We start from the raw sequence: 20,345 nt of genomic DNA, 5'->3' as shown, positions 1-20,345 counted from the left end.
TTCCGGAAGTGCTCATGGCATTTACCAAGTTCAATCTCAACAAATCGAATGGAACAACGGTATTAAGGGTGGTGTAGGTATGAACAGACGATGTTTTAATGTCGACGTGGCCAATCACTTTTAGAAAACCTAACCACAGAAATTTACACTCAATCATAAAACTGGCGACGACTGACGGAAAACTGAGCAAAATGGTCGCCCTTTATATAGCGGATTTTACATTGCTGTGTGGTTGCCTTTGGGGTAGTTTGCTATTTAATCGGTAAATTAGATATAAAAGTGAAGAAGTTTGCGTTTTCACTCGTACTCTTTCAACTCATTTGCAAAATAAAATGGATAAACTGATTTACTGATGTCCTTGTGCATCTAATAATTGTTAAGATTGACCACACCCATTTTTTTTTAAATTCAATTCGATTGTTCCTTTGAAGGGGGAATGAAGTTGGGTCCTGATCGATACATTTCTGGTGTCATCTACATTTTTTGGTTCTGTGTATCGCCATCAATTTGATTTTTTGAAAGCCTTGACGAAACAATTTTGTTTAAAATATAACCTGCTGAGTGGTGAGTCACGAAATTCATTTGCTACTGAATCAGTAGCCGGGTAACGCCAATAAAAATTAGAGTAGTTTTCTATGATAGATTCCAATTTTTTGCTTAAAGCATTAAAGAAAATTTTTGAAATGTACGCTACGCTGAGAAAATGAGGATAAGATGTGAAATAATTTTACTTTACATTTTCGTATTGAGAACTAGTAATCATGTATAAAGGGATTCAGATTTAAGCGGACCGATAAATTCGTTTATCGTTTCGCGCATTGTAGTTTCTTCCACACTGTATGTTACTGTAATCCACACTTGATAACGTACACTCACGTCATACCGTCCTACTGTCTGTCAATTCATTCATTCATCGCATTGCAACTTGTTCTTTACGAATGTTTAATAAATATGCGAATCCGTTGCTGTGGAACGTGAACTTACCCAGATATATAAATGAGGATTTTCAACTGAGATTTCCAGAGATAATTTAAAATCTTGATTAATCTTTTGTTATTTTATTATCTTTATTTACTAGCCATAACTAGTTACTTCACTTCATTATTATTTTTTATTTTACGAAATTGCCGCTTAAACATACGCCCGATAACGACATCTATCGATGGTGTTTACAAACGTTTAATCTTGTCTGCAGAAACGTTAATTGTTAACGTAAGGCTTCATTTGCAACTTGCAAGCATCTTACATCTCCATCATCTTAGTGCTGAGGTAAAGATATGCCCTACCAACCTACTAGATTTTCAGTAATTTCTTCAGCGCGAATTATCAGGACAGGTTTGTAAGCTTCATTTATCGGGCCTTTTTCCCCCTCACTTCTCACTGAATCGCTGAAGTAGAAAAGCCCAAACATTTTTTAAAATCAATAAGTAACAACAGCGACACCTTTTCTCAACTTGCTTTTATTTCTAGTCCAGATTTAATATCACCTCCACCATTTGTAGAAAAAAAATTGTGTCACCAAAGAATAGGTTGGCATGGAAATCGGAAACCAATTCTTGCTTCGATTCTGGGGCAACTCAATGAAGGATTTCTTCCTCGAGTAGCTGGCCAACAAAATGTGTATAAATTCGGTTTTTGTCATCATGAATTGCTCCTTCTAGAAGCATGATTCTAATTTGGTTGCCTTTGGCAAGTTCTAAAGTGGATTGTAGTGAAAATGTTTGATGTCCGAGGGCACTCCACGCAGCTCCTATCCTTGACCAATCCGCTGTTGCAGTTTTAACTTGCAGCTCTACTCTTGCAACTGCATTGCCCTCACTAATACCCGAAAAAGAGAAAAAATATTTGCCAGGTTTAGGAGCCACAAAGATTCCAGAAAGGCTAATTGCATTGCCCACGTTAAGTCTCAACAATTCGAATGGAATAACCGTGTTAAGATTCCTATAAGATGAGATTCTTTGTACGTAAAAATGAACGGGGGATGTTTTGACGTCGAAGAAGCCGATCATTTTTTGAAAATCTATCCATTACAATTTCGTGTTAATAGAGTTAATCAGTTTTCATTTCTTCAATTTAATCTTTACCTGCATCGTTGGTTGGCTTCGTGAAATCACAGTAGACGTTGTCAACCGTTTTGTTGCCCATTACGGAGAACAATCCGCTTTTCCGGTGACCAATTTTATGCAGATCGTCACAAGAGTTTGGCATTCGACCGATACTGGATGGAGCGCTCTCTGTGTAATAAATTAAAATTTAGTTAATTTTTTCCCCAATCACGATGGATTTTTAAGAGAGCTTTTGAACTTACCAATTGTAATTTTTTGAATATTTTCAATTGTAGTCATTACATTTGCTAATTCTTTTTTTACGCTTTCGACGCGCGATGTGTGTGTTTCGTCCAATCGCTGCGTTGTCTGTGCTAAATCCGCTTTAGTGATCAAACCGGTCATCTCTTTTTTCATATTCTCGACCGTGGCCATAACGTTTGCCAAAAGTTGAGTTGACGTCGAGGTAAATTGGGAATTCTCTGGTAAATCAATGGGGTTATTTCAAATTTTCAGTTATTCTTTTTTGTAAATGAAAATACGAAGAAATCACCTTTCAACTCTTTCAACTCTTTCTTTACATTTTCAACCTCGGAATGCGTGTGCACCAAATCAGCTTTCGTGGCTGAAAATAGTTTATAAACGTAACTTATCCGAATTACTATTATAAACTATTTTTTTTTGTTATTGAACTTACTTTTCAAATCCCTTATACATGTTGTTAGCAGTACGATATGAGATCCTAGCGTGTTTTGCATACTGTGATCGTTGTAATTAATACTTTTGAATAGCTGCTGCTGATTTCCTGCTTTTTCATCGGCCGATAACTTCTGGGTAGGCAGGTCCAGCGGGGTGTTGTAATGGTAGTAAAAGTAAGGGTTGGTCCAGGTGGTTGGTTGCTGGGCTGAGGACGTTGAACCGTAGGCCGTCAATGAGACAAAGAGCATAAAAATCTAAATAGGTGAATTCAGTGAGTGATTGAAACAATGGCATTCACGAATAGAACCAACATTACTTAATCAGCATAATAAACAAGCAATGTGTTTTTTTTAATTACCGTTTGCTTCTTCATGGTTTGATGGTTTTGACAGTGCGATGCTTGTCGTGGATCGGATATCTCTCCACAAATGATGGAAAACCGAGGAAATTGTCGTCCTTTATATAGTGCGGATTTTGCATTGCCATGTAGTTGCCTAAGGTTATTTGCTATTTAATCGGAAATTGTTACTATTCATTCGGTTAATCAGATAGACTGAAGGTGAAGAAGTTCTCGTTTTCGCTCGTACTCATTCAACTCATTTGAAAAATAAAATGGATAAACTGATTTACTGATGCCCTTGTGAATTCATTAATTCTTGAATGTGTCCACACCCATTTTTTTATATACAGTGGGTACCTAAAGTATCCGTACGGCTGAGAGGAGCAGTACGGAAAACGCGTTTTTCAAAACGCTCCCATAAATTGAATTCTCGTTGGAATGCAATAAATTTTTTTTGTAAGGTTAAGATTAGGGTGGGGTTTCATCTGATTTTTTTTGGGAATTTTTCAACAAAGCGATATGTGGTTTTTATCGCGTTGCGAAAGTATCCGTACGGCCGAGAGGCCTAGTAGGGAAATGGGCTTACTTTGGAGGCCTCTTATTCGGTAAATAAGTAACATTAAAGGGTGGGAAAGTTCTTAAAAAAAAGAGCTGCATTAGCTCTATATGTGGTCATAAGATCACATTTTTTAAGTTTCATTTATAGTAATGAAATCAAAAATGAAAACACGAATTATAAGTTTTCCGTTTTCTTCTCCTCGATTCCCCATCACCAGTGTTGCCATATAAAAAAATATTTACCCTTTCTCTTTCTCCCTCTTCCGTCCAAGGGAAGAAAGAGATTTTGGGATATGGCAACACTGGTGATGGGGAATCGAGGAGAAGAAAACGGAAAACTTATAATTCGTGTTTTCATTTTTGATTTCATTACTATAAATGAAACTTAAAAAATGTGATCTTATGACCACATATAGAGCTAATGCAGCTCTTTTTTTTAAGAACTTTCCCACCCTATAATGTTACTTATTTACCGAATAAGAGGCCTCCAAAGTAAGCCCATTCCCCTACTGGGCCTCTCGGCCGTACGGATACTTACGCAACGCGATAAAAACCACCTATCACGTTGTTGAAAAATTCCCAAAAAAAATCACATGATACCCCGTCTTAATGTTAACCTTCGAAAAAAAATTTATTGAATTCCACCGAGAATTCTATTTTTGGGAGCGTTTTGAAAAACGCGTTTTCCCTACTGATCCTCTCAGCCGTACGGATACTTTAGATACCCACTGTAGATGGGACATTTCTTTTAGCCTTTTACGAAGAAAACTATTTCTTTTACGGAAAACCTCTTGAAAGTCACGAAATTGAAACGCTTCTGCATCATTAGCAGGTGAGCGCCAGTAAAAATGAGAGTAGTTTTCAAGTTCGTGTTATGATAGCTTCCAATTTGTTGCTCTTCATTAAGGGCGATTATTGAAGTATACGCTGAAGAAATGAGTGTAAAATGTGAAAAAATTAAGTTAGTAAAAACATGCCAATCGAAGCATTACGGTTTTTTCAATAATGATGGAGGAAAGCAAGTAAAATTGAAAGGGAAGAGATTTTCTTGAGTTAATCTGTTGATTCGGGGCAAATATTGAAGCCGTAAAAGATGTGTTGGCCACTTTTTTTTGTTGGGTTTGCCTATTTCATAAGAAACTTTTGAAATGATAAGATTGAGTGTAGAATCCATAAGTGTAAAAGAATCAGGAATTCACATTTAAACTAAATTGACAAGGGCGTTTGTAAATGAATTAGATGAATACATTTGTCGATTGGAAATTTCAACGACATTGGACTGTACAAGTTTACACTTCCATATTGAGAGAACTAAAATGATCGCGTGTGAAGTTGGAGGAGACTGGTGACTGTTGAAATATGCCGAACCGTGTTAGGTTATCTTGAGTGGGAACTAATTCCAGTGAATTCAAAATCTGAATATTGTAGAGTGCCAGGCGATTATGTCGAATTTAGGTTTTCGCTGAATTGATTAAAACGCATAACATATGTTTTTATAGTCAACGTATTTAATATCGCTCCGATAAATGCATCAACATTATTAATTTTTCTTCTGTTATGATCACTCCAACCGTCTACCACTATATACATTTCCATCTTGTGAATCTTCCCTTGATTCAAAATTTGAATTTCAAAGCAATGTCCATTGCTTTTCGCATAGCCTATAGGCTCTCAGACATCAACAATAAGTGATTTTTAATTAACTCTTCTCTAAATAGAATAAAATAATAATAAATAGTTGCTTAAAGTGGTACATAAAGTGAATCAGATTTGAGTGGATTGATCGAGCAATTTATCTTTAAATTCATTAAATAGTTTATGGTAGTAAAGTTTCTTTCATACTGTCCGTTACTGCAATCCACACTTGATAAAGTACACTCTCTTGGCACCGCCCTATTGTCTTCTTCTAAATTAGATAAAGAACTGGTTCACTTTCGCTTTTAAAACCCCGTCTCTTCGCTTTTCCTTACTCTACCATTAAAATCTTCTATAAGGAGGCAGCCGCTAAATACTGAATGGAACAGAGATAAGGAGATAGGCCACTCTGTGCAAATTCAAGCAGTCGACTTTTTCCCCCTCCTCCTCTTTTTCGACTGCCCTGCTCCTTTCGGCGAGCTCCGGAAGCATTTCCAAGTAGTTCTCTCCCTTCAGGACCGCCCCTACCACCAAGTAAGGTAAAGCTTCCGAAGCTCGCCGAAAGGAGCAGGGCAGTCGAAAAAGAGGAGGAGGGGGGGGGAAGTCGACTGCTGGACTTTACACAGAGTGGCCCATCTCCTTATCTCTGGAATGGAATTATTTCTTGGCCCGATCTGATGACTAGTCGAAACTATTCAAAACTGTTTCGGGGCGACGATTATTAATGATTTGTTAAATAAGAAAAGCCTAAGCAAAAAGCTGAATCCAACTAGTAAAACTAATAATTCACCAATCAAATTTTTGAATAGAGGATTTTATAACTATTTACTCTATTATTAATTTTGTATTTTGTGAAATTGCCGCTTAAACAGAAAAGAACACACCCGATACCGACATCTATCGATGGTGATTAAAAACGCATAATCTCGTCTGCAACACACGTTGAAAACTTGAACCATGTTAAACCAAACGTGTTAACGCAAGGCTGCATTAGCAACTTGCAAGCATGCTGCAAGTTTGAAGTGAATATACATTTAAATTTAATACGAAAATCTGTAAGGGCTGGCAGGGTCATTTCACGCGAAATCTGCCGATCGATGGCGCCGTCAAAATTGGGATTCCGTTCATTTTTCGGGGTTGGGTAAAGATGGGCCAAAAAAAATGGTCCTGAAATTTTCAGAATTACGCTTTAAAGGTTCGGGTGAAATTTTAATTTTTGTTTTGTTTTTTGTTTTTTTATTTTGCCGTGAACTAAAAAAATACATATTTCGTTTGTTCTTTAATTTCGACTTTATTTGTCATTAGAATTTTATGAAACCTAAGCCAATCGACGTAAAATTAAATTTTACGTCGATATAACATATTTTATTTATTTTTTAGAAATATTTTTTATTGCAATTTGAAAAATAGAAATCTAAAATGGTTACACTTAAAAAAATCATATTAAATCAGTCGGATTATTTGAAAACAGCGAATAATTTACCGAGAAACAAGAGATATGTTTACATAACATATAAAAAAATTGGGAGGGTGTTTTTTGTTAATCTTGAGATATATTGCAGTTTATAATCATAAATTCTTGTGTGTTGTGCTTGTTTTTTCATCCCACGAGCTATTTCGCTCCCTTTCGGTCGGTCATTTTAGAAGGGGGAATTCTAAAAGGGAAAAGCCCCCCCCCCCTTCATTTTGGAAGAGGGAGCCCTCTTCAAAAATGGCGGACCGAAAGGGAGCGAAATACATACAAGTTATAAAATTGTTTGAAATTGACAAATGCATACAAGCGGAAGGAAAATTTTCATCGTTTTATTCCACGTTAAAGATTTTAATTGCGTTAATTTAAACCGTACTAAACTCCGTGAACCGGTTTTTCTGTCCGCTCAAGACGAAAAGATGAAGAGAAGAACGTTCTGCCTTTCTAGTGTTGTTGAAAGTTAGGCGTATGGATGAACCATTCCCTTATTAGATTGTCGGAAAATGTGTCCTGCCCGCCATGCATGTATGTGTAGCCCTAAATGATGCCTCACTAACCTGGCATGCGGTTGGTTTCCGACTTAGCAAGTTAGTATAGCAAGTTGCAAGATTTTTTAACCAATTCAACCGTTTTATATGATTCCACGAGGCCGTTGGGTTTTATTAAAATTTGGACAAGCTCCTATAGTAATCAGAAAATTTTTTCTTCAAAATAGGCAGGGATCTGTAATAAATAATAAACAAATCGACACCATTTCTTTATTTGTAAATATTCCCAGTCCAATTAAAATAGTACATTCACCATTTTCCAATTGCAATTTGTCTTCTAAGGGCAAACATAAGTAAACTAGGCATGTATTGTTAGAAATTGTTTCCGTAATCGAAATCGGTTCTTTCAAAATTGGCGATTGCATGCCGTTTAATGAAGGATGTCTTCCTCGAGTAGCTGGCCAACAAAATTGGTGTAATGGTGGGCGTGATCGTGAAGTATTCCATCTATTAATATGAGTCTAATTTGGTCGCCCTTAGCAAGTTGCAAGGTGGATTGCAGCGAACATGTTTGATATTCGCCAGTTCCGATCCCTTGCGTTATCCTTGACCAATCTACGGTTGCTGTCTTCAATTGCAGATCAAGACGCACGTTGCTACGATCACTAACACCCGAAAAAGTGAAAAAGTATTTGCCCGATGTAGGTGCGACGAATACTCCGTTAGTGTTCATGGCATTCCCCACGTTTAATCTCAGCAAATCAAATGGAACAACGGTGTTGGGAGTCTTGAAATCTGATGATCTTTGGGCGTAAAAATAAATGGGCGTTGCTTTAACGTCGACGTGACCGATCAATTTTTGAAAGCCTATCCAACCACCGAAATTCAAAATTTTAACTTGGGAGTGATAAAGGATAGCAAAAAGTCTGTACCTGCATCGTTGATTGGTTTCGTAAAATCACAGTAGACGTTGTCAACCGTTTTGTTGCCCATAACTGAAAACAATCCGCTTTTCCGGTGGCCAATTTTCTGCAGATCGTCACAAGTTTGGGGAATACGACCGATGCTGGAAGCAGCGCCGCTCGCTGACGAGCAAAATTAAGTTTAAATTTCTTTCTATTCATCGGAAATACAAAGAAAAACTTTTGTACAAATTAAACTTCAAACATACCACTCGTGTCTTTTTTCATGTTTTCTACGGTAGTCATTACATTGGCCAACTCTTTTTTAACGATTTGGACATCGTCCTTGTGGACCATACCAGTCATTTCTTTTTTCATATTTTCGACCGTTGCCATAACATTGGCCATCAGTTGAGTTGACGTCGAATTAAACTGGGGATTCTCTAAAGATTTTTTTGGGTTATTTCAATACTTATGGTTATTCTTCGTTTTGTAAATCAAAAAGTTGAAAAATCACCTTTCAGCTTATTCAGTTCCTTTTTAACATTTTCGACCTCGGAATGTGTGTGTACCAGATCGGCTTTCGTAGCTAAATATAGTTTTTTACATAATTTATCCGAATTCCCTTTAGAAACTATTTTGTTTTTTCTTAACTTACATTTCAGATCCCTCAGGCATGTTGTTAGCAGTACGACATGAGATCCTAGCGTGTTTTGCATACTGTGATCGTTGTAATTAGTAAATAGCTGCTGCTGATTTCCTGCTTTTCCATCGGCCGAGACCTTCTGGGTAGGTAGGTCCAGTTGGGCGTTGTAATGGTAGTAAAAGTAAGGGTTGGTCCAGCCTGTGGGTTGCTGAGCAGAGTCAGAGGATGACAAACCGTAGGCCGTCAAGCAGACAAATACCATAATAATCTAAAAGGTGATTTGAGTGAGCAATTTAAACAACGGCATGTACGAATAGAACTAGCATACTATAAAAAATCGATGATTAATTTTTAAATTACCGTTTGCTTCATAGCTGCTAGTAGTGGAGTATAGTATAGTAGTGGATCGTAGATTTGATGGCGACGAAAGATGGAAAACTAACCGAAAACTAAGTAAACGGTCGTCTTTTATATAGTGCGGATTTTGCATTGCCGTGTGGTTGCCTTGGGGTAATTTGTTATTTAATCGGGAAATGAGATCAACTGAAGGTGAAAAAGTCTGCGTTTTCGCTCGTAATCATTCAACTCATTTGCAAAATAAAATGGATAAACTGATTTACTGATGCCCTTGTGCATATAATAACTCTTGAATACGTCAACACCCAATTTATTTTAAATCAAACAAAAATTATTCAAATTTAACTGAATGGATCGGTCCTTTTAAGGGACGCATGGAGTTTTGTACTGGTCGATACATCTTCTTTTTTCATCTGCAGTCTTCATTCTGACCAGTCTGATCTTCGTGTTTTGGTTCGTATATCGTCGTCGCTATCATTTGTTGATAGCCTTGACGAATCAACTTTTTCTTTTTCGGATAACCTGCTGAATGTCGCGAGATTTATTACCTTCTATATATTCTATATAGCAGGTGAGCGCCCATTTAGATGAGGATTAAAATTTCTTTGAATTCGTATCATGATTATAGATTCACTTTGATAGAAAATATTGTGTGACTTGTACGAATAGTTTCGATAACGATGGATCAATAAGAAGAAGGCCAGAAAAATTGAGAGGGAAGAGTTTTCGTTTTGGTTAATCTATTTGCAGAGGGAGTCGTTTTGTTGAGTTTTGCCTATTTAGAAGATATTTAGTTGTATCAGTAGAATCAATAAGTGTTAAAGAAACAAGAAATACCCTTATTTCCTGATTTTTAATGGCGTCGGTAAATGAATAACTATAATGGTATCTTTCTCGATAAGAGATATGAATGACATTGGTGTACACTTCCATATTGAGATCTAGTGATCGCGGGTGGATTTGATGGAGACGAGCGACTGTTGAAACATTTCCAACCATTTTGGGTTATCTCTACCGGGAACTCATTCCCCGTGTGAGAGGGAGCTAATGATTGTTGAGTGTAGGTGGTTGAGTTTGTTGATTTCAGGTTTTTCCCAAATCAATTAAAACCAGAAAAAGATGTTTTTAGAGTCATTGAATTCAATATCGCGCTGATTAACCCAATGTCATTCACGTACAACTTTTCCTTTTCGTTCTCCTTATACGGTATAGTCATTCCATCTTCCTTCCCTCTACTAACTCATTTCCATCTTTGTGCTTTTTTCAAATCGAAATCCTTATTTGAAATCGATGTCTAATGTTTTTCACAAAGCCAAAGTGGCCTCTAAATCCACTTTCTGCATTATCTGTATGAAAATAAGTTTTTTATAATGAAGTCATTTACCGTTAAATTTATTCGTTCCTGGCATTGTAGTTTCTTTCACAATGTCCGTTATTGCCATCTACATTTTGATAATTTAGCCTATTTTCTTGTCGCTCCGTCCTATTGTTTTCTTCAAATAGGAGAATGAACCGGTTCACTTTTAAACCACATCTCGATGAATTTGACGGCGTATTCATGAGACTTTTTTGACTTGTTATTTTCGTGTGCCGGTAGTTTTCTTTGTCATTCGCTCAACACTTGTTTTATTTCTTGACAAAAATGTATTCACGAGGACCTCGTTCCGTTACCCTTTCACATCTAAAATCACAACAGAACAATTAATTGAGTCTTTTTGTTGACATTATCTTGACATCTGTGTAAAAGTGCTCGAACGACCACTTCAGATTTTGCTTTTATATAGTTATCAAATATTTGTTTGTTTTCACTCCTACAATATTCTTGAGGAAATGCAGCTAATAAAATGGCTTTCCTTTTTATTATTTATCGTAGGATATCACTGGCCCGCCTCACATCACCTTTTTAGTCATCAAGCACACAACTTCCCAGATCATCCCAAAGTGAGTCTTACACTTCGTTCTATATTTACTGACACGGGATTGGTTAAGCGTATAAGCCTTCCTCTCTTTTATTGGTTCAAGGTCGTTTGGGATTGTGTCGTGACTCTTGCAACACACAACTTTGATTCTCCTTTGGTTTCGCCTCTGATCGTAAGGATCCAAAATAGGCGTACTCGGAACTTCGCGTTTCGCGTTTCGATTTTATCATTTTCTTTTTTAAGCCGTGTGCGTTTTGGCAAGAAATCGCTGCCACAATTTGTTTTTGATTGATTGAGCGATAAAATGTATCAAAAATGTGCTGGGGTAGTAAAATCGAGTGTAGGTACACGTACAAATAGGTACTCGACACAATCGACACAAGGTCGTCGGGTAATAGAAATTTCTGACTAGAACTTTTTGAATCAAACTTTTTGCTGGAGCGTTTCTTCTAACGGTAGATTGTTATATCTGGCGTTCTGTTATCAATGAGTAACAATAGTGAAATACTTTTGCAATTTTTTTATAATTCTGAATCCAAGAACTTTTATTAAACTTGCATATAGTGTTAGGTGCTTAGGAAAGTTAGACTACAGTAGCTAGATATTAAAGTCAATACAAAATTACCCCCAGGTTTTTTTTAGTGGGAAAACACTAAACAGTGGGTGTGGGTTGTCTTGCAATATCAAAACCCATTCTATTTATGATAACTCTGAACTTATTGTTCGATATCTTCTGCGAGTAGCTTGCCAACAAAATGAGTATAGAGCAAATAATTATCATAAAGTACTCCTTCTAGTAATAGAAGTCGAATTTGATTGCCTTTGACAAGCTCCAGAGTGGATTGCAGCAAAAATGTTTGATAAAGTGTGACTTCTGCGAACGCTGTTCCAGCCTTTGTCCAATCCGCTGGTCTTGAGTTGCAATTGGATTCGGGCTAGGGCATTTCCTTCACTAATACCAGATAGAGCGAATGAGTATTTTCCGGATTTAGGAGCGACAAATATTCCGGAAGTACTCATTGCATTTCCCAAGTTCAGTTTCAGTATTTTGAATGGAATAGCGGTATTAACAGCCCCGTAGGATGTCCGTCATTGAGCGTAAAAATGAATGGGTGACGTTTTCAGTTTTAACGTCAAAGTAGCCAATCATTTTTTGAAAACCTAACTGACATAAAAAAATCAAACAACCTTTTTACAAATTTTTACGTGGGAATAAAAAATTAAATTTTTAGTCTATACCTGCATCGGTGGTTGGCATCGTAAAATCACAGTAGACGTTGTCGACTGTTTTGTTGCCCATGACTGAGAACAATCCGCTTTTACGGTGTCCAATTTTATGAAAATCGTCACAAGATTTTGGCATTCGACCGATTTTTGAAGCAGCGCTCACAGGAAGCAGTCTGTCGATGGAAATCAAATAGTAGCCTAATTTTAAAAATGTATCTTCCTGAAACGACATTTTCAACTAAAATTATGAATCGTACTGTCCATCTCTTTTTTCAATGTTTCGAATGTGGCCATAACAGTAGCAAGAAGTTGGGAATTTCCTGAGAAATCGATCGAATTATGACGAGAGTTGCGTTGTCTTTATTTTTAAATGTATGCAATATGGTATTTTACCTTTCAACTCATTTTTTAAACCTTCGACAGTAGCATGCGTTTCATCCAAGCGTTGCATAGTGTGTGTTAAATCAGTTTTCGTATCTGTAAATCGATTCAAAGCGGATACAAAAATCGAAAGATGTAGTCGTATTTTCTCTCATTCATTAATTTGCAGAAGTAAAAATTACTTTTCAATTCCTTCTTTGCGCTTTCGACGGTAGTGTGCGTTTCAGCCAAATCGGATTTTGTAGCTGAAAATTAAAACTTTAAATTTGATTTCCTTCCCACTTAAAATGTACAACTTACTTTTGAGATCCCTCAGGACTGTTGTTAAGAGTACGACGTGAGAGCTTAATGTGTTTTGGGTACTGTGATCGTCGTAATTAGTGAATGTCTTCGAATTGATTTCCGTTTCGTCGGCCGAGATCTTTTGGGGAGCCACGATTGGTGGAGTGTTGATGTTGGAGTAGAAATAATAAGGGTTGGTCGTTTGGTCCAGGTGGTGGGTAGCTGAGCAGAGGCCATTAAAACATAGGCCATCAAAGATACAAAGACTATAGCAATCTAAACATACGATTTAATGAGTAATACGAATATCGAAATTTAAGTGTATAAGAAATTTTGACTCACCGCGATTTTAATGGTGATTTGAGATGCTTGTGTGGGGATTGAAGAATAAGCGATGAATGCTTGATAATCAAAGAGATGGGTCGTCTTTTATATATAATTTTATATTAATTTATATATAATTCTTTATAATAATTTTTATAAGTAATTTTGTTGTTCAAATTGAAAATAAAAATCAACTGAAAGTCTTCTATCCGAATTGGATGAAGGACACGTATTTTATTTCATGGATGACCGTGAAGATTCGTGTCAAAGGTCACTCGTAATGGAATCATTTTATTTGGTTTCACTGATGGCATTGTGCTCATGAACGCCCACGAACTGATCCACACCCAATTTGCAAAATACGTTAGGAAGGAAATTGTTGTTGGTCTAATTTTCTGATAAGCTAGTGCCCAAGTTTTGCTTAAGAACGTCTTCAGTAGTTGAAAGTAGTTAGATTTTGCTGTTTTTTTATTGATCGAAGCCGGTTCTCATATCTGATTGTATTATTTGTTCCAAGGTGTCGCCAAACTTATTTAATTATTCGTCAACGGTCTAGACAAAACACCTCATTCCCATTTTGGACATTTTGTTGAAATTCACGAAATCCAATCAAGCTGCTGAATCAGCAAACAAGTGAATGCAGAAGCGATGTAAAACTTGACGACTTCTGTTATAAGCTGTTTTTTTTAACTTGATTATGAGAAAGTGAATCATTAAAGAATGTATTCGTTTTATTGATCGAAGATTATACAGATGATGGTTACTAATCTGTAAGTTAAAAAATCGTGCTGATGGGAGATTAAGGGCAGTTGACCGATAAAATCAATCAATTACGTTTAAAGTTGCTAGCTGTCAGATGAAAGTGTAGTGAAACCTGTCTGATGAAAGGGATTTTGAATTACTTTTAAAGTTAATTTTCACGGACTTTGGTTGGTGGAGTCGTTTAAATTTTGTTTTTTTTTTGTAATTAGGAAGTCAATTATATTAATTGAAGTGTTCGTTCCCACAAATGGAACCTATTGTGCGTGCAGCTGGAAAATCTTGATACTGTATCCTTCATATGATTGAGTGTTTTCAAAGTCAGGTTTCACTTAATCAGATTCTTGCTGAATAAAATAAAGTTTCAAAAATGTATAGGGTCAACGAGTTCGTTTCCCAAAACTTGTCTGAAAAAAAATCAAAGCTATTCTTTCACTTTGATTTATTTCTTTATTTTTAAAATGAAATAATCAACCACCTTTCGTTTCATTATGTATGCGAGAAATGTCCATTTTGGTAATATTCCGACCTCCATGTTTGGTGTGCTACTACATTACTGGTACATTACTGTTTATTATGTTGTGTTACTGTTTATTACTGTTATTACTGCTACTACATTACTAGTAGAATTTTGATATGGTATTCAATCAAAAGAAAAAAATGTAGTTTTGTATCGTTGGTTGGATTAATAATCCTTGTTTTTGTTAAAATCAGAACTCTTCATTATGTCAAATGTTGACTGAAATTGTTTTCTTTTTTATTGTTTTTTCTTCAGATTCAAACGGTAGTGAAATCAATCCACCTACCTCCTTGACTGCGGTGGTCTGATGGAGGACGGGCGAAACCTCAACGGAAGTGCGTGACACTGGCTATCACCAGAAACAAGGTCAGTGGCAAACCAAATCTGAAATTCGACTTGGTTGTTAAGAATCGTGATCGATTGGAGTAAGCATCAGGAAAACAAATGGCAATTTATTTTCAAATGGCAATTCTGATTTTTATTTTTTGTTTTAATATTTTTCTCACGTCCATCTTTTAGTTTTCAATTGTCAAAAATCGCAAACCTTCTCACTTTTATTTGTTGTAAGACTTGACGAACAGAGCAAAAACTTTCACAGACTGTACCAAGTGTACACCCCATATTGAGAGCTGCTGAATCGCATGTGAAGTTGGAGGAGACGGTTGACTGTTAAAATACTCCCAACCATGTTAGGTTATCTTGAGCGGGAACTGATTCCAGTGAATGCAGAATCTGATGATTTTAGAGTGCAGGTAATTAGGTTGAATTCAGGTTTTCCGAAAGCTGAATTGATTAGAACCCCCCCCCCCCCCCCAAAAAAAGTATTTTGAGAATAAATGAATTTAATTCCGCGCTGATATACCCATCAAGGTTATTCCCTTTTGCGATTTTTCAAACTTCCGTGTTTCGAATTAATGTCCATTGTTTTTTGTATAGTCTCAGACATTATCCATCATTTACAAAGTGATTTTCGTTTAACTCGTTCTCTAATGAAAAGTATTGTTTTTTAAAAGTGGGCCGTGCAAAAAGCGATTCAGATTTGAGCAAACTGATTATATTTATATTATCAATTTGTCATTAAATTCGTTAAATCATTCCAGTCATTGCAGATTTTTCTAATTGTCCGTTAGTGCAATTTACACTTTATAGCGTAGCCTATACGTTCTCTTCGTACCCTCAAAATAACAGTAATCCAAACCCGTTTTGCTTTTCTCCAAATAGGAGAAAGAACCGGTTCACTTTCAAACAGTCTCGATGCATTTGACGGCATAATAATGGGGGCTTCTTTGACTTTTCATGCCAATGAGCTAATTGTTTCTTTCGCTTTTTCTATTAAACTACTTGTTTTTTCTATAGTACTACTTGAAAATTGTGATGAAGGGCGACAACCGTGTAAAAGATGATGGGTTTGTTTTTTGGTTGGATCTGACCAGGAAAAAACTATTAAATAATCGTCTGTCCTACTAGTACACCAAATACGAATTGTTTTTCGTAACCGCATGATTAAAAAGTTGGTTACATAAATTTTTGCATTTTACGAAATTGTCGCTCACATTTCTGCTTGCACGTCCAATGGCCAACAACGCCATCTGTCTAAGATGATTAAAAACCTCAATTTTGTCTGCAGAGCACGTTTCAATAATATGAAGTGTGTAAAAGAAACTAAAATGTAAATGGAAGGATGAAAGCAGTGTTCGAAAGATCAATTAAATATTTAACTTAAATCAAAATCAATCAATCAATTATTTTTAAAAATATTTTTAAATCAAAATCAATCAATCACTGAAAAAAGTTAAAAAATCAATCAATCAATCATGATTTTTATTTTTGTTTTAAATCGCAATTTAAATTTAAAAAAATCGTGATTTTTCTAAAGAAATTCATTTTCGAACTTCTTCTTACGAATCTGATTAAATTAAAAATTACTTAGCATGAATCAACAGAAGAAATTCACTTTCTCGGACTTTCTTACATAAAAAAAGTGATTCTCGGATCAGAAATTTGAATCCAGATAAAAAATGTTACTCATTGAACACTGTTTTCTTAAAAATTTGCTTTGTGATTTTGATGTTTTTTAAGTGATTTAAAATCGAAAAATCACCGAAAAAAATCATCGAAAGAAAAATGATTTAGATCAAAATAAAAATTACCGATAAGTTGATTGAAATCGCGATTGAAATCATTTCAGATTTAAATCGCCTACTGATCTTCCGAACACTGGATGAAAGTATGGTGCCAGTATGGTTGTAAGCATCGTGTTTGTTCATGAGAGCTGACTGCTGATGATATATGGCGTCAATGATTAAACTTCTTAAAATGGAAAAATAGCAAAAAACCAAAATCAGGTACTAGCCCTCAAGAGTTCCTACAAACCAAACAGCAGATAATTTGAATAGTAATAGAACTGTTGCTCAGATTCTCACCAGAATGGATTGTTAAAACCTTTTTGTGCATGCTGTTATCCTAAATAAGCCAAACACAACAAACATTTTCGGAAAATAGATATTAGCAGCAGAGAAAAAAGAATGGTTACTTCGAATGATTGGTGTTACCCCTTGTCCTTGACACCTCAACTGTTTGAGCAAACATATTTGAATTATCATCTGAGGTAACGGTGATAGCTGTAAACAGGTAGACAGACACTTGAGTAACATTTGTGTCTTGTGTGTTATCAGTGTTTTGGCATATTTTCGAACTTCAATTTTGTCATCTTTGTCTTGCATGTTACACAGATTTTAAAAAAAAATCAGTTAAATTATCCTAACAAAGGTGTGCAGTTTTCTATGGTCAGCCAATCGTTGTAGCAATATTGTCAACATCCAAGCAATTAGATAATTGAATTTATCCCCACAGTACAGTACCAATAGACAATTGTTGTTGGTTGGACATTATTGCATAATGTGCAAGCTCTTTCTAAGATCTGGAATCCTTTGTTTTGTTGAAGCTTAATGAAGTTGTCTTATTTGGTTTTCTTTGACTCATTTCCTCTTCAACCCAGAGATGAAATCAGTGTTTATAATTTTCTTGCTTCTGCTTGATTCCCAGAATTAAAACATAGACATTGGACATTTTCGTTAGTTGGAGCGCATATCCGATTTGTGACGCTAAATGCTTGGTTAGTCTGACAATCTTTTGCAGAACCCATGCCATCAGTCGTTAAGATCTGTATAACATAGATAAGGTTAATTTTCACCTTGGAAAACAAACATATATTTTTTGTGTCAGTAGTCTCCTCCCCTTTTCCTGTGTCCTTGTGTACATTCATGTGAAGGTGAATGTATTCACGAGAACGCTCAGTCTTTCTCCTCTCACCTGAAATCACATCGCCAACCATTGGAATCGTTCGTCCAGTTTTATCTTGATGTCTATGCGAAGGTGCTCAACCGACCATATTTGATTTTCCTTTGATTTATCAAGTTGATTGTCACACTTGTTCGTGAAGAAATTGGCATGGCGGAATTTATTCGAGGCGTTTTTTTTATGCTCCTGAATTTCAACAAAAAAATGCAGCAGTCAAATCAAACCAGTTAGCTTTCCCTCATTGTGGTGATAATCTTGAGACACTGTATTTGGACTTTTTAAAAATAAAAATCAGCTTCATTTTTCTTTCTTGGTTCTGGTTCTGTGCTCAGAATTTCGATGGGTATTATATTCTCCCCCCTCAAGAATTTAGCCTCTATAACCTGAGACCAAATATTAATTCTGGGATGATATTAAATTAGTTAATTAATAGGGGTTTAGCACTATTGTTTTTGTTAAACAATTCACATGGAAATCAATTAATCAAGCTATGTGTTTTGAATGGAAGCTGAAAATTTTCGTGCTTTAACTTTTTTCTACAGAAACTGCAACTAAAATGTTTTTCTCTTTTGATTTGTCGCAGGATTTTCACTGGCCCACCATCACATTCCAGGCATCGTTCACATTCCAGTCATCGCAGATCACGTGATCGCACCATCATCCCATGTAAGTGTTCCACCTCTTTTTTAATACTTGTGGAGTCTGATTTGGTTTAGCGTAGGACTTGCCCACCCTTTTATGGTTTCAAATTTACTGAAGGTTGCATATATTATTTTATGGGTCACCGTGAAGATACGTGTTTAAGTTGACTCCTCTTCTTATTTTTTGCAAAATGGACGTGGAGACATTTTATTTGATTGATATCTGATGGCCTTGTGCTCATGAACGCCCATGAACTGATCCACACCCAATTTGTAAAATATGGTAGGAATTCATTGCTTTAGAACTTGCAGACTTTTCTTTCAAGGGACTGCCAAAATTGTGCTTAAAAATATCTTCAAAATTGAATAAGCAAATTTGGCTTTTTTTTATTGATCAAAGCCGGTTCTCATAATCAGATAATGTTTTTCGACGTGTCGCCAAATATTATTATTCGTCGTCGGTCTAGACAAAACACCTCATTTCCATTTTTGATATCCTTTTGAAATTCATGAAATCGAGCTGCTGAATCAGCAAACAATTGAACGCTAATGCAGAAGCGACGTATAACTCGACGACTTCTGTTTTGAGTGCTTCTTAATTTCAAATTTGATTTTTAGAAAATAAACTCTGAGAAATCAATAGAGTTATTTCAAATTTTCAGTTATTCTTCGTTTGTAAACGAAAATAATAAAAAATCACTTTTCAGCTTATTCAGTTCCTTTTTAACATTTTCGACCTCGAAATGTGTGTGAACCAAATCGGCTTTCGTAGCTGTAAATAGTTTTTCACGTAATTTATAAGAATTTCCACTACAAACTATTTTGTTTTGTCGTAACTTACTTTTCAGATCCCTCTCGCATCTTGTTAGCAGTACAACATGAGATCCTAGCGTGTTTTGCATACTGTGATGGTGAATAGCTGCTGCTGATTTCCTGCGTTTTCGTCGGCCGAAACTTTCTGGGTAGGCAGGGCAAGTGTGGGGTGTTGTAATGGTAGTAAAAGTATGGGTTGGTCCAGTTTGCCGGTTGCTGTTCATTGACCATTACAATGTAGGCCGCCAAGGAAACAAAGACCGTGACAATCTAGACCTGATTCAGCAAGTAGCGCAAACAACAGAATTCAAGGATTGTACGATTACGTTTTAGCCTTTTGCGATAATTAACCACAGAGTAAATGAAGTAATCGAATTTTGAATTACCGAGTGCTGCATAGTGGCGATGCTTGGAGGATTGGATTGAATAATTAGCGATGACTGCTTGAAAATCGAAGTGACAGCCAACATTTTATACAGTGCGGATTTTTGTTTCGTTGTAAGATTGCGCACAAGTTATTTCGCTGTTGGAATGGAAAATTTAAAATCAGCTGTAGGTCCATTTACCCAATCAAAGTCCTCCACCTATTCAAGGTCGTGTGAAACGTGTATTATTTGTTAGGTGACCGAGATGCGAATTTAAGTCGACATCCCTGTCGTTTTTGGCGAAATATAGGTATTGGAAAATGTTTGATTGAACTGATGACCTTGCGCGTTCACCAATTTATCTTGTCCACACCTTGTTTAAAAGTAGAAAATTGACGACGATTAAATTTTTTGTAATTAAATTTGCTCAATCCTTTTTAAAGTACACTCATTAGTAAATGTTTAGTCGCTGGAAACTTTTTTTTTGCTGTTTTTATTGGATAGGATTTTCGTAGATTAATTTCCGTACTTTTGCGTAACTTATCATTTGTAGTCAATCTTGATTCTTGACTAAGTTTACGTTATTTAACACTGTTGAAATTTACGAAAACTCATTTCTGCCCAATGGAGCAGTTGAGCGTAAATAAAGACGAGATGAAAAATCTTTTCTTTT

General features: G+C 36.0%; 2 protein-coding genes and 1 pseudogene across 3 annotated transcripts; all 3 read right to left on the bottom strand.

The window, feature by feature from the left end:
• Window positions 1-1,419: 1,419 nt before the first annotated feature.
• Window positions 1,420-12,893, bottom strand: LOC124327599. 2 transcript variants are annotated; one of them, XM_046786581.1, is made up of 5 exons: window positions 2,743-2,988; window positions 2,599-2,670; window positions 2,309-2,527; window positions 2,085-2,234; window positions 1,420-2,020 (listed from the first exon to the last, which is right to left on the bottom strand). In XM_046786581.1, exons 1-5 carry the CDS (start codon window positions 2,801-2,803, stop codon window positions 1,578-1,580), a joined length of 945 nt encoding a protein of 314 aa, XP_046642537.1. In that variant the 5' UTR covers window positions 2,804-2,988; the 3' UTR covers window positions 1,420-1,577. The 2 variants fall into 2 exon arrangements, 1 of the variants encoding a protein (XP_046642537.1); XR_006916185.1 differs by lacking the exons at window positions 1,420-2,020; window positions 2,085-2,234; window positions 2,309-2,527; window positions 2,599-2,670; window positions 2,743-2,988 and adding exons at window positions 12,556-12,607; window positions 12,681-12,764; window positions 12,851-12,893.
• On the bottom strand, window positions 7,667-8,436 carry LOC124327660 (complement C1q tumor necrosis factor-related protein 3-like). The gene is made up of 3 exons (XM_046786655.1): window positions 8,408-8,436; window positions 8,169-8,321; window positions 7,667-8,103 (listed from the first exon to the last, which is right to left on the bottom strand). The coding sequence occupies exons 1-3, from the start codon at window positions 8,424-8,426 to the stop codon at window positions 7,667-7,669; spliced, it is 609 nt and encodes a 202-aa protein (XP_046642611.1). The 5' UTR covers window positions 8,427-8,436.
• LOC124327602 lies at window positions 11,777-12,439 on the bottom strand (annotated as a pseudogene).
• Window positions 12,894-20,345: the final 7,452 nt, after the last annotated feature.

Source organism: Daphnia pulicaria, chromosome 2 (genome assembly GCF_021234035.1).
Source record: "Daphnia pulicaria isolate SC F1-1A chromosome 2, SC_F0-13Bv2, whole genome shotgun sequence".
Classification (NCBI taxonomy): Eukaryota; Metazoa; Arthropoda; class Branchiopoda; order Diplostraca; family Daphniidae; genus Daphnia; species Daphnia pulicaria.
Note: the sequence above shows the minus strand (reverse complement) of the source record. Positions and strands in the feature narration are given on the sequence as shown.

What these genes read in the sequence shown, in the direction of transcription:
- LOC124327660 (XM_046786655.1), bottom strand. An exon ending in GAAACCAATCAACGATGCAG is followed by an intron (nt 8,104 to 8,168) that starts GTACAGACTTTT and finishes GTGGTTGGATAG; the next exon opens with GCTTTCAAAAATTGATCGGT.
- LOC124327599 (XM_046786581.1), bottom strand. Translation starts at nt 2,803, where the DNA reads ATGCAAAACACGCTAGGATCTCATATCGTACTGCTAACAACATGTATA. An exon ending in AGAGTTGAAAGAGTTGAAAG is followed by an intron (nt 2,528 to 2,598) that starts GTGATTTCTTCG and finishes TTGATTTACCAG; the next exon opens with AGAATTCCCAATTTACCTCG. An exon ending in GAAGCCAACCAACGATGCAG is followed by an intron (nt 2,021 to 2,084) that starts GTAAAGATTAAA and finishes TGTAATGGATAG; the next exon opens with ATTTTCAAAAAATGATCGGC.